This window comes from Pteropus vampyrus, unplaced genomic scaffold (assembly GCF_000151845.1).
Source record: "Pteropus vampyrus isolate Shadow unplaced genomic scaffold, Pvam_2.0 Scaffold1, whole genome shotgun sequence".
In the NCBI taxonomy this organism is placed as follows: Eukaryota; Metazoa; Chordata; class Mammalia; order Chiroptera; family Pteropodidae; genus Pteropus; species Pteropus vampyrus.
Window position 1 is genome coordinate 2623324 of NW_011888782.1, and position 13523 is coordinate 2636846.

The 13523-nt window shown below is 39.2% G+C and overlaps 1 protein-coding gene across 1 annotated transcript in view; it reads right to left on the bottom strand.

The window, feature by feature from the left end:
• The window catches only part of NEK11 (NIMA related kinase 11), a 225262-nt gene that overhangs the window by 114129 nt on the left and 97610 nt on the right, over positions 1 to 13523 (bottom strand). The window contains exons 12-13 of the mRNA XM_023527662.1: positions 13289 to 13403; positions 10639 to 10803 (exon numbers count right to left, since the gene is read on the bottom strand). Of these exons, the coding sequence (XP_023383430.1) occupies positions 10639 to 10803; positions 13289 to 13403 (280 nt within the window). The remainder of the gene's footprint in view (positions 1 to 10638; positions 10804 to 13288; positions 13404 to 13523) is intronic.

Consider the following 13523-nt stretch of genomic DNA (forward strand, 5'->3'; position numbering starts at 1 on the left):
GTAAAATAATTTTTATAATTAAGCATTCCAGCAACTATTCTGAGTACTTTACATATGTTATTTTATTTTTTCCTCGTAACAATGCTATGACACAGATATAGTTCCTGTCTTACAGATGAAGAAACTGAAACACAGAGGTTTAGCAATTTGACCCAAATTACAAAGTTAGTGACTGGCAAGTCTAGGACTAGAAACAGATAGTCTGACTATATAACCTGCTCTCTTGATCACTACATGAAAACTGGATAAAAGGGTCTATGTTTTTACAAGTAAAGGAAGTATATTAGTTTCTTAGGTCTGCTGCAACGAAGAACCATAAACTTGGTGGCTTAAAACAACAGAAATTTATTCTCTCTCAATTCTGAAGGTCAGAAGTCTGAAATCAAGTGTCAGCAGGGTTGGTTCCTTCTGGAGGCTCTAAAGCTGTTGGTGGCTGTTGACAATGCTTGGTGTTCCTCGGCTGATAGATGCATCACTGCAGTCTAAGACTGTCTTCACATCATCTTCTCAGTGTATCCCTGTGTCTCTTTTCTCTTCTTATATTAAGGACTTACACTGGGTTTAGGGACCATCATAATCCAAAGTGATCTCATCTGACAATCTTTACCTCAATTACATATGCAAAGACCTGTATTCCAAGTAATATCACATTCTGAGGTCCCAAATGGACATATCTTTTGGAGGCCACAATTCGACCCACTTCAGAAAGTAATTAAAGACTTTTGGGTAGAGGAAAACTTCACTGTAGGCTCACAAGGGTGGAACTAAGTCGGCCTTGCTTACTACTCTATTCCATATCTATGTTCCCAGCAGAGCAGGTGCCCAATAAATAATTGTTGAAAGTTGAATGCCGATGAAAGTTATGTTCACAGAAAGCTTTGCTGAAGGATGTAAAAGGCAATTGCCTAGTAGCAAGAAGGATAGAAAGTTACAAGGATAAAATGGTACCTACGAAGGTACAAGGATAATGGCAGTGGGAAATTCCTAAAAGAAAGAATTCTAGAATTCCTAAAAAGAAGCCAAAAAAAAAGGGGAGAAAACAGGTGATTTTGAAGTGATTTCTACAGAACCAGACAAGGCAAAAGCGTTTGAAGCTCAGAGAGGCAAACTGCCACTTGAGAAAATAAAGTCAATTATAATAAATTTTTCAGAAGAAAAAGAAACACCTCTGGCTATTTTTTTTTTTTTGATCACTACAAAGAACATAAAATTTTAGTCACATAGGAACCAAAATAAGAAGATATTGTTTAGACCACACAAGCATTCTTGGAGGTGGGAATTCACAAAGCAAGCGTCTATGTGTCAGGCTATGTGATAAACAGACCATCACCCAATAGCAGACAAGAAGCACACGCACACGTAATGGCATTCCAGGCCAGCTCTTTCCTGGTCCAACTCTCAGGCCTCCACCTGCCTGTGTAAGCCTCACTAATTCAGGTTTGGTAACTTGTTCCACAGATGTCACTAATGACTGTTAACTATTTTACTTGACCCTTCACCTCTAATTAAATTCTATTCCCTCTTTAGTCTTGTGTAATCTGCTGGTTTGAACACTTCCGATCCATTAACATGATCAACTGGTTTTCAATAAATGCCATTTGTGTCCTTCACTGGTTGGGAGGGAATGGTTATTAGATAAAGTATGAAAGACCGCTGGGGCTTTCACCTGCCATATGTTTAGTCTGAGGCAGTGTAATGGCTTCACTGTACTGGGCTCTGTTACAATCTGGAGGCAGGAACAAGACCAAACACCTGTAATCATTTCTTCTATGTAGGAGAAAATAACTAGACTGAAAATGTTATGCATTTGGGGCTGGGTCCTAGTTCAACAATAACTCTTTCATCTTTACCTTTTTGCACCTCAACGTCCTTGTGTATAAAAAAAGGGTATTAGTACATGTTGTCAGTATTTCCCAGGGAAGAACAAGAAAATGAGGAAAACAATTTTTTGTGAGTTTGATTTTCAGACAGTTGAAATATAAAGTCAACATTTAATAATTGTAGTGACTATTGACTCAGTCAATTTCCTGCTGGAATTGGAACTTCAAAAAAAAATTTAGGTGTAAAGATTTTATCCCAGAGCAGTGCTGCCCAATAGGATTTTTCTGCGATGATGAAATGTTCTAGAAATGTGCTGTCCAATATGGTAGCCACTAACCACATGAGATCCTTTTCCCCTCCAGTTTTATTGAGATATAATTGGCATGTAACATTGTATTAGTTTCAGCACTTAATATGTGACTAATGGGACTGAGGAACAGATTTTTAAATTTTGTTTAATTTTAATTGCAGTCATGTGCTGCTTATGTCGCTGCAATATGTCGCTAATGACAGCGACATATTCGGAGAAATGTGTCATTAGGTCATTCTGTTGCTGTGCGAACATCAGAGTACACTTACACTAACCTGGATGGAACAGCCTGCTACACACCTAGGCTGTGTGGAGGAGACTATTGCTCCTAAGCTACAAGCCTGTACAGCATGTTACTGTACAAAACAATGTGAGATTAAATCAAGTGCAAGAGAAGATTATGCCATCAAGAGACACCAGATGTATGAAGCTGTTGCCGGAGTAACATGGCATACTGTTTTACAGAATACTTTTTATTTTAATAAATAGAAAGGGTACGTTCTAATATAATGATTCAAAGTATAGTATAGTAACTATATAAACCAGTAATATAGTCATTTATTATAATTATCAAGTATTATGTACTGTACATAATTGTATGTGCTATACTTTTATATGACCGGCAGCACAATAGGTTTTTTTTTTCACAGTAGGTTTCTGTACACCAGCAACACCACAAATGTGTGAGTAATGCATTGCTCTAGGACTTTCATAGGTTATGATGTCACCAAGTAATAGGGATTTTTCAGCTCCATTATAATCTTACCGGACCATTGTCAAAATATGTGGCATGTTGTTGACCAAAATATCATTATATAGTCCATGGCTGTAATTAAAATTTGAATTTAAATAACCACATTTGTCTAATGGCTATGGACAGCACAGTTCTAGACAAATTGTTCTTTGTGTGTGCTCCTCAACTCAGCAGCAGCAACATCACCAGGAAACTTGTTAGATATGCAAATTCTTGAGCTCCATCCCAGACTTACTGAATCAGAAGCTCTGGAAGTGGACTCTGCCAGTGGTGTGCTGATAAATGTTTAACAACTGGCTGTTGCGGAGAGAGAAGCCCTGATAAGCAGCATTTGCCAATTTCCCTGGTGTAAATACTCTCGCCATAGCTAATTTCAAGCTATTCACACGATACCACTGAACACGAGATTAGAAGGAGATGTATATAATAGGCTCTGAAAGTCCATGAAGGATTTCGATAAGTAGCCCAATTAGAAAGACTGGACTCAGAACACATGCAACCAAAGTCACCTTGAGTAGCCAGGAGGCCATCCCCAGCCTCTGTTTAACATAGCTTGGCTCAGATTATTAAGACCTGCTGACTTCTGAGCATGGACAAACCTGAGCCCTGTCCGCTCAAAGTGAGGGGTTACATCCAACCTGCCCTTCATCAGAGCAGTCATTCCAAACCCTCCGCCATCTGGATAAGATAAATAACTTTACAGGCATAACCCACTCCAGGGGCAGACCCAAGAAATAACCAATAATGATCCTCTAACCATGGCTCTCACTTAAAAAAAGGAATGAGAATTATATTATTATTAGGGTAGTCTAGAATCTGCTCCAATTAAATCTTAAGAAAATCTCTTACAAATTTCAGAAAATTCTGAAGACAACTTATAGTTGTTTACAACATACAGTAGTCAAAAAATAGTTTGAACAAGTCACTATGTCATCTCTTGAGCATGCTCTTCTTTTAAGATAAATATAGCCTGCCTATCTCACCAGATTTGTGGTAAGAATCAAATGATTTAACTACGTACATACAATCATATCTGGAATATTCTAATTCCATGTGCAGCCCTAAGAGAAGCAAGATCATACATTCATTTGAAATGGGCATAGACTTTTCCCTATCTTAGAAATCTATGCTATAAGAAAGCTAAAATCAAGAAGTCATTGGCACATACAGCCTCTAAGGTAGAGTGCAGAGTAAATCCCTATGTATCAGACAAACTTCCTGATTTCATCACAGACCCAAAGCAGAGTTCCATTAAAATAACTGCATGCATTACCTGAATATTTCCATTGCAAAAGTCATAGTGATTCCTGTGAAGCTCTATATTTTACCCTATTGAATTTGGCCTAAATCCCAAATGAGACTACGGTGGAAAAACTAATGTATATTCTTGCCCTTATTATGCTTTTTAGTGTAAAATGTATTTACATTTATAATGTACTTGGAGAAAATAGCTAGAAATTTTAGCTGCCAGTTTATGGGCTCAAGATGGCTGGCAAAAGAGCATCTTCTAAAGAAAGGACTTGGTCCCAGATTCTACCTCTGAGTATAACAGTGACATCGCAGACTCACCAACAGGAGGACACACATGAGCTATCCAGAGACTTGACAAAGAAGATAATTTTTCTTGGTGTTATACTAACAGGCCCAGATGGACATATTTAAGACCATAATTTGACAAATGGAACTAACCAACCTGAGTGACTTTACATTTCTCATAAATGCAAAAACTATAGCAAGTAAAAGTATTCCAAATCATTCTTAATTCATATAGTGAAAGTGCTTATAAACTATAATCAGAAGGCCTCCTGGGTGGTTAAAAACTGAAATATTATTCAGAACCAATGCAAAGATTTTATGTGGAACTTGAGAAAATACTACAACTTGCTCTGACATTGTATTTTTTTAGTAAGAAATAGTTGTGTACTTTGTATTTTTCATGTACTTTGTTAAGCTCTTTGTCTACCATCTAATTCATTCTTAATCCCGAAAACTGGCTATTATTATTATTCCCATTATACACGTGAGAAAATGAAGGCTTGGAAATATTAATTTATTGTTGCTCAAGTTCACACAGCTGTTAAATGGCAAAAGTGGGAAAAAGATAAAGTCTGGCTCCAAACTTCCTTCGAGTACAGCAGAGGCTGCCAGCCTAGTACATTTTGTGAAATATCTATGGATATTCCAGAAGTTCCAGTCATTCTTACTTTGAACATATTGAAGGTAAGGTTACTCTAAGTCAGAGAAAAGTATTGAATTATAGACTGTTTATCAAAATACTACTTTATTTATCTCAAGCATATGGAATGACTCAAATTGCCACCGTGGCATCTATGGAGGCGGGCCTCTCAGTTCCCTTTCCGAGAACTTGCTGAACAGCTGCAAGGCATTCAGTGAGCTGAAAGCCTCCGACTGCAGCATTGAGAATCTGTTGAGCATTTGAGTTGGTGTGGATAGCAGGGCACAGCATTTCTGCCCAATGTGGGATTCCTCCTCTAAGGTAAATTCGACCGAGGTTGTCTCAGGGCTTCAGGGAAGTCTGAGGCTCTTCCTACACACTTCTCCTTCCTGCGTGCCTTTTAGAGGTGGCAGGGCTGCATCACAGTCTGAAGACTCTCTCTACCTACTCCTACTCCCATTATTCTTGCAACAGAAATAATCTCAATACATTTCTTGTACTTCTAACTCATAGTGTCTGTTTCCCAAGGGACCCAAATGACACCACCACTAAGAAAAGTCTTTTCACAGAGCAGCCCTACCAAGCGTGTTAAAAAACAAAGAGTCATTTACCAATTAGTGTTTGCTCCTGATCTGTCATATATAAAGTGCTGTCATGGATTCCATGGAGAGACTAAGCTGCTGTAAACAAAAAAGACAAGTGTGCACCTGTAACACAGACTATACTTTATTGCCATTAATGTGTACATTTAGCAAATACACTAAGGAGTCTGGGAGAATTACTTTATGGTGATGTGACCACCTCTATTAAACTAAATGCTTTTCTACAGTTATTCCAGAAGAAGAAACCATATTTTTTCACTGTTGGTGGCTTACAGAGGAGATAATTTAAGTGTAGAGGTATGTACAAAGAGAGAGGCAATGGCTGGGGGACTCAAAAAGTATGCACAGAGGATTTCTATTCCCATGTCTCTGAAACTCCTCCTTTATTTCTCATCTTTCTAGTATCCATCTGGTATAATTAGATTACCATTTCTTTAACAAGTAAGATGAAAAAAATTATAGGTGAACACCAATGCATACAGATTAGCCTTTTCTGGTAACTCATTATCCTATCACTTCCTCAACTAAATTAACCTCTATGAGAAATATGTGATATTTATGACAAAAACATTATAGGAATTTTCCCCTAGGTTGAGTCATTCATTCAACTAATATTTACCAAGCATCAACTCAGAGGTAGTGACTGTGTCAGCAGGTGAGAATAAAATGATGATCAAGACAGGCATGGCCCATGCTTTCGCTGAGCTTAGAGTCTAGCTCAGTGCTTTTCAAACTTTAATGTGCAAATGAATCACTGCGATTTTGTTAAAAGTGCATCTTCTGATCCAATAATTCTAGGGTGGGGTCTGAAATTCTGTGTTTCTAAGAAGTTCTCAGGATGCTAGTGATGCTGGTCCTCAGACCATGCTTTGAGTAACAAGAGACTGGCCTGTTGGCTCTCAGCTGCTGTGCTGTGACACACTCTTATATTGCGAGTACTTCTCAGGAGTGTCGTCAAATTTGAAACATGAATATCGTCAATATAACGGGAAATATATACTTATAATGCCTACTGGATGAAATTTTTAGCTGAGAGGTCAGTGATTAAAGGAGTATGATTTACGGAGATGAAAAAGTAAGAGATGAGGTATGGAATAACATCCAGATGGCTCCAAAGAGTGATGGAGTTCTGGAAACGGGTGAGAATGCGGCCTGTGAACATGTTCACGCAGACAGGGCACTGACCCACTCTCCTCAGCAATGACACGGAGCTTATGGGGCTCAGGGAAACAATAAGACATTTCTTTTTCCATAACTTGCTTTTTCTTAACCAGCAGTCACTTTCTAGCCCTCTTGAGTATACCAATAAAATTCCTCACCCAGGGTGCTACGAATACATAAAGTTAGTCTTGTTCAAAACGTGCATGCTCAAAAATAAAAGGAGGCCAAATATATCACTGTGGGCGATGTGTTTATAAGTAACTGCTTACATAAATTGTCAAATTATTGTATCTTAAAATGGGGTTGTGGCAAGGTGGAGGGTAGAGAAATTAACCTGAGATATAAAAAGGGTAAAGTCACTTTGATCTCTATAAACTTAAATACCCAGGTGCAAAATGCAGTGAGAGATTACAGGTATCCTAAACTCATCTACATGTATATCCTTAGCCAGATAATATTTAACAGTAAGAAGAAACTCCCATTAATAATTTAAAGCGAGAAAGAGAAACCTGAACAAGTCAAGGAGTTAGGAGGAAAGGGTGATCAAGGTTAGCTATGAAGCTGGGTATGCAGAGTTACCCTACAAACTCATAAAACTGTATTCTTACATGTAGACACTTATGCGTAGAATGATAAAATGAATTTATGAAGAACTGATCTGGCAACCTCAGAGGCAAGACTAACTGGTGAGCTACAAATACTGGCAGCATCACAAGCACACTTTCTGCAGACAGACACATAAAAAAAATGACTTCTTTAGAATAAGTCAAATTCATTATACTGCTCACACATAGACATACTATTATAAAGCATGATAATCATTTTGGATCTTTTTAGAAGTTTCCTATTTTTCTATTTTGATTTTTTTTTTTTTTTTAAGCAAGAGAAAAAGAGAAGTCAGAAAATGCTGTTAGTCACGAGTGACAAAGGGTATTAGATACTATGGTTTCTTGCTGGAAAGGTTTCTTTTCTGGAAATGTGCTATTTTCCCTCAAAAAAATGAAAGAGTTTGACAAGTGAGTTTAGGAGGTGATTGATATTGATATGGCCTTCTATGCCACAAAACAAAACATAAAGTCCCTTTACAAAGATCAGAGAGGACAAAGTAAAATGCCTATCACTAATAACTAAATTAAAGTCTGGCCTAAACACCAAAGCAAAACATTTCAATCACTTCAACAACAAATTAGCATATGAATCAAAGATGGCTATTTGACTGGAAGCAGACACTGTCTAACACAGCCGTGTTCATTTTCAAAGGCAGTTTAGCTTCCTTCGAGCATCGTGAGGATGCATTCCAGGTGATGGGCGCATGAGCCCTGAGTACAACTGTGAAACTTGTGCACATGGAAAATAATTTCATCAACTAAAGGGAAACCATACCACAGTATGTCCGAAATGCTGTCTGCAGCACGTGTTACATGAGGTTTTAGTCTATTGTGTTTTGTATTCTACTTTAAAGCCATGATTGATGCTTATTTAATTTTCTGTTTAATCGATTAATTCCAAACCTGAACATGACAGGCCAAGCAAGGCCACTTAAGGATGCTCTCTGCCCAACTAGCAGCACCTTTAGTTTAATAATTACCATATAATTTATATTTAGTTAAGGGATGGACCCTGGAATCACATACAACTTTCTGAAGTGAGAAACTTATTTTGAGCGGTCCACGGGTGCTGACTTTCTTTATGAATAACTGATGTTCTGGGGACTGATTTTCTCTTATTTCTATTATGACTGCTTAAGACACAACAGCAAAGTGTCTGGTTGGGCAGGTGTTTTTCTGCATCCCCTTTAATTTTTCATATTAGATATAATCTTTTAAATTCCAGTTAGAGGCACCTACCCAGCTTGTCATGCGGAAGGAACACTCTAAATTATTAAATATGCCTCAGGGTGGAGAATCAGTGTATCTTCATTCAATATTAGATTCATTCTAATTATCCTCTGGATCTCAGAAAATTAGGGAGTGACCGCAGGAGTAAATATGGGAGTCAGGTGGAAACACAAAAAGAACTCAGTGGAACATGTGACAAAAATATGAGACAAAACCACCGTCAATTTATATTTCTAAATCAAGTCTTTAAGACATCTAAAGCTCTGAAAGAGGTGGGACATCTAGGAATATAGATTTGGTCTTTCCTGAGGACCAACAAGCCAGGCAGCTCCACCGGCTTCTCTGTCTGGGCTGGGGTTTGGAGTCTGGGCTATCACTCTTTGTTCTTTTGCGCACAGGCTACTTTCATGGGACCTGCTGGTGTGGTCTCCTGCTGCGCCAGAGCGAGCCCTCCCACTATAAAGACTGAAGAGAGGCAACATGGGATGCCAGCCCTGCATCTTTCAATAGCCAATTTTCCTCCTGAGCAAAGCCCCAAAACATTGTGAGCACTCACTGTGGAAGACAATGATGTTCAGTTAACATCAGAAGAAAACCCCATGATTGTTTTCAGGACTAAGAACTTTGTGTTCCAAGTAGCATCTAGAGACCTTCCTACTTGTTCTTTATCTCAACAACTTCACCCAAAGTCTCGCTCAGCCACTTGTTAGCTAAAACAAAGACCGATGGGCATTATTCGTGATGTGTTCTTTTTCCTTTCTTTTTTTTTTCTGGATATCTTATCCGTGTTTTTTATTTGTCAACTTTATTGAGGTAGAATTTATAGACAATAAAATGCACTCATTTAAAGTATAGAGTTGAATGAGTTTTGACAAATTACAGACCTGAGTAACTATCACCATGACCAAGGTATCGAACTTTTCCATCACCAAAAAAGTTTCCCTTGTGAACCTTTGGGGTCAATTCCCACCACCAGGACCCCCAGGCAAACACTGGCCTCATTTCCACCACTGTAGACAAGTGCTGCTCATTCCAGAACTTAATAATAAAAATGAAATCATGCAATATGCATTCTTTTTTTCTGAGGCTTCTTTCACCCAGCATAATGGTTTTGATACTCATCCATATTACTGTGTGGATTTATTCCTTAACATTGCCACGTAGTATTACATTACATTTACCTATTGACTGACACTTGAATTGTTTCTAAGGTACTCTGAATAAAACTGCTAAGAACAGTTGTATACAGATCTCTTGTAGACATATTATCATTTCTCTTAGGTAACTATCTATAAGTGGAATTGTAGAATCAATAGATGTTTTCTTTTCTAAAATTAAAACAACAAAAATATATCATTGTCTAACAAAGTTCAAATCACCTTATTTCCACTTGGACATTTAAAAGGAAGGGATGACATCATAAGTCAGAGAGCAGCCCCAAACTAGAAAGGTTAGGTAGACTTCCTACGGGCAAGCAAGGTATGACCACCATGAGTCAGAGCTTTCTCTGAGCACAGTGAAGGTGCTCAGGACTCACTTATGGAGTGGCTGAAAAGGAAATTAAGAGGTAACAGCTGGTCAGGCTGTGGCAGGCAGCTAAGGACTACTCCAGCGCAGCCTCCACATGTGAGTGGTTAGGTTGAGAGTCATGTTCTGAGTTAGCCTGGGGACCACAAGTCTCAGGCTATTTCAGCCTTGCAAGAATCACTATTCTGAAACTCAGCTGTGAGTTGCTGAGATAAGGCTAGAGTGCAATGAAGTACCTGGCAAAGATTAATAACGTACAAAAAAATCATCAGCATTACATATAAGGATTTAAATAGGGATAATTTCTTTAATTTTCAGGTTGTGCTTTCTCATTTGATTAAAATGGTTATCTATGACTTTGACTAGATTAAATTAGCTATAGTCAACTAAATGCATATCAAATGTAAATAATGTCTTACCCTGTCTTCTTTCTCTGCAAATAACTCCTTACACCCCAGAGGGAATTTTCCAATTCAATATCAAAGACTGAGTAAACATTTGGTATAGGAGCTTAAAAGAAAATGACTGTGTAACTTTATTTTCCATATACATGCAGATAAAAAAGAAACACATAAAAACTCCCTCTGCGAACTGAAAGTTTGGAATTGAGTCTTCTAAAAGGCAAAAAGAATGGAGAAAACAATGAATCACTTATTGGTTCATAAACGAATTAGAGTCTCATGCCTCAGAATTTCATGATTATGCTATGTGATGATCACTGGTCATCTTGTGGATTCTTCCACTCAGTCAGCGCCAAAGTTACATTTTCATAGTTCTAAGTCTTCCTTTTCAATTTAATATTTAATATGAATTTACAGAGAGGAATAAATAAGGAAAATGTTTAAAGTATTTTACAAGGCTTTTGGCCCAACTTAAAAGTACCACGTGTTTTGGATCTTACAGCCCATTATGGACATCTAAGTAGTACTTCCTTATAGCTCATGCTAGATGGTGATCAAGAGTAGAATTCACCATTTTCACCACCAGTCTATGGTCTACCATACTGAAACCTCCATGACAAAAGACAAAAGTAGAGGTAAGCAGGACACCAGCTTGTATCTCCTGGTAGCAGCTGGAACCTCTGGCAGGGCTGGCTTAAGGGGTAAGTAGGCTACTACAGTTAGCATTGAGACACACAAAGAATCTCTGTCTTTTGAAAGCCCTGTTCATTTGACATGCTTGTCTGTTTCCTGCAAATCTATTGCTCTTACCTACCACCTCCACATACATACTCTTCGATGAACGTGGAAAAAGAGTGCTGCACTAGAAAGCAGGAGCTTTAGAGTCCTTGCACACATTGTGTAACATCATTGGCTTCCATCTATAAAATGAGTAATAACTACTTTTCCTACTTGAAACCCAGAGGCTGGGCCCAGATTTTTTGATTCTAGACCACCCACTCGACGTCTTGGCCTGAGGCTTCCTCTTTGCAGATAGCAATGGCCCTGTCCTCCAGCAGAGCACAAGCAGTTCACGTCAGGTGATGCTACACAATGGCCTAACTCTCACTTTTATATTCTTGGAAAGAAAAGCCCACGTCTCTATGCTTCCAAATTCTATTTGTGGAAAATAACAAATCACATATTAAAGAAACGCCTGAAAAGACTCTAAGGTACAAATCCAACTGATATACATCTTTGTCGATGACGTCTGTTACCAGGCGGCTTCTACAACACCATTTTAAAAGTTGGCAAAAGCCAATCTAAAGAGCATCAGGTGCCAGTCTCTGAAGGAGGCAGCATCAGCTCTAACAGCTCAACCGTAATGACATTAAATGCAAATCTGGGCTGAGATGACCAGCCAATCCATGTTTCACTATCTTCACTCTTAGTTTGAGAAGAAAACTCAACCACAGCCAGAGAGAGCTGTTATACCACTGTGGAGCCATGAGGATGCACCGACTACAATGAGCAAACTGGCCAAGAGCCCAGCTGCTGTGCTCTGAAGTCCACTCCTACAATCTCTTGGAGGCTGCTGTGCCTTCCAAGTGTGCAGCAAGGTTAGTTACTAAGGCAGGCCTCTGATGGCTGACCTTACGTAAGGACTTCCTGATGCCCTGGCTGCCTTTGACTAAGCAGACTAGTACATGACCACTGAATCTCCTCTTTTCGCTTGAATTGTGGTATGATGGTTCTCTCAGCCTTTTCCAGCTCCTTTCCTATTTCCTTTCATGCAGACATTCCCCTAATAACGTCTTTGCACTTTTAGTCCCATCTTGGCATCTGCTTCTCAGAGGTCCAGACTGATAGTCTTCATTCATTAATTCATCTACTCATTCATTCATTCATTCAAGAAATTTGTCTACAATGTCCCAGCACTTTGTTCTAGTAACTGGGGAGAATGATACAAGATTGGGAAGATCCCTACACACACAACCTTTCCCTTGAAGAATCATAAGCTTCTTCCCCTTCTTTGGCTCTTACTAGACAGGCTTTGGTTTCCAGTGCTGGGCACTGAATTAAAAGAACATCACATGCCTACTCTCATTTGTTTTTTGCAACAAACCTTAAAGGAGGTATTACTCCTGTTTCACGGATAAGGAAACTGAGATCTAGAGAGATTAAGTTGCCAGAGGCTTCCCTGACAGCCAGCTTCTTTACTCTGAAACCCCTGTTTTCAACTGTTAGGCTATGATGCATCTCCCCTATTTGGGTGACAGCTCTGAGTACATTTTTTTCTACCAACGACTGCACATTCAAATAGTTGATTTTCCAAAGCCTGACTTCAATTCCTCACTTCAAAATTACGAGGGCCAGGGAAGCAATTCATAGAAAAGAGAAACAGTGCTGCTGCACATTCACAGTCCTCCACGGCTCCACTCAGATGAACGATGTCGTTTACGCCACGCGGATGACGTCCTTCGCCTGGTGTGAGTTTCTAACTCATCTTCACTATTACAGAGAAGATAGGAAAGGACAGACAAAACCCTCGGCTTCTCTGCTTTCGAAGCTGGTCACAGCCCAGCTCTGGCGAACTGATGGAAGGTGGTCACACACCCCGGGCTTCTCTCAGAAGCCAGTCAGGCCTGCTGCAGGGCCAGCTGTACCAACCCACGTGTCAGCTGAAAGCACCCGTTTGAGTACTGACGCGAACTCATACCGTGATCTCCAAGGTCAGCTATCGTGTCCTCTACACTTGACTCAAGCACGCTGAGGTCCAGGGAAGAAATAGGCTGAGACTCAGGCAGGTTCTCTGAAGTCGAGTCATCAAATTCCTTGTGGAAGATAATTAACAATTCATGAGGAACTGATAAAAGGAAATTGTGCTACCACAAATGAAACAATATTCTTGTTTAGGAGACTATTCGGAAACCAAAGCCTATCTAATCCTCTCC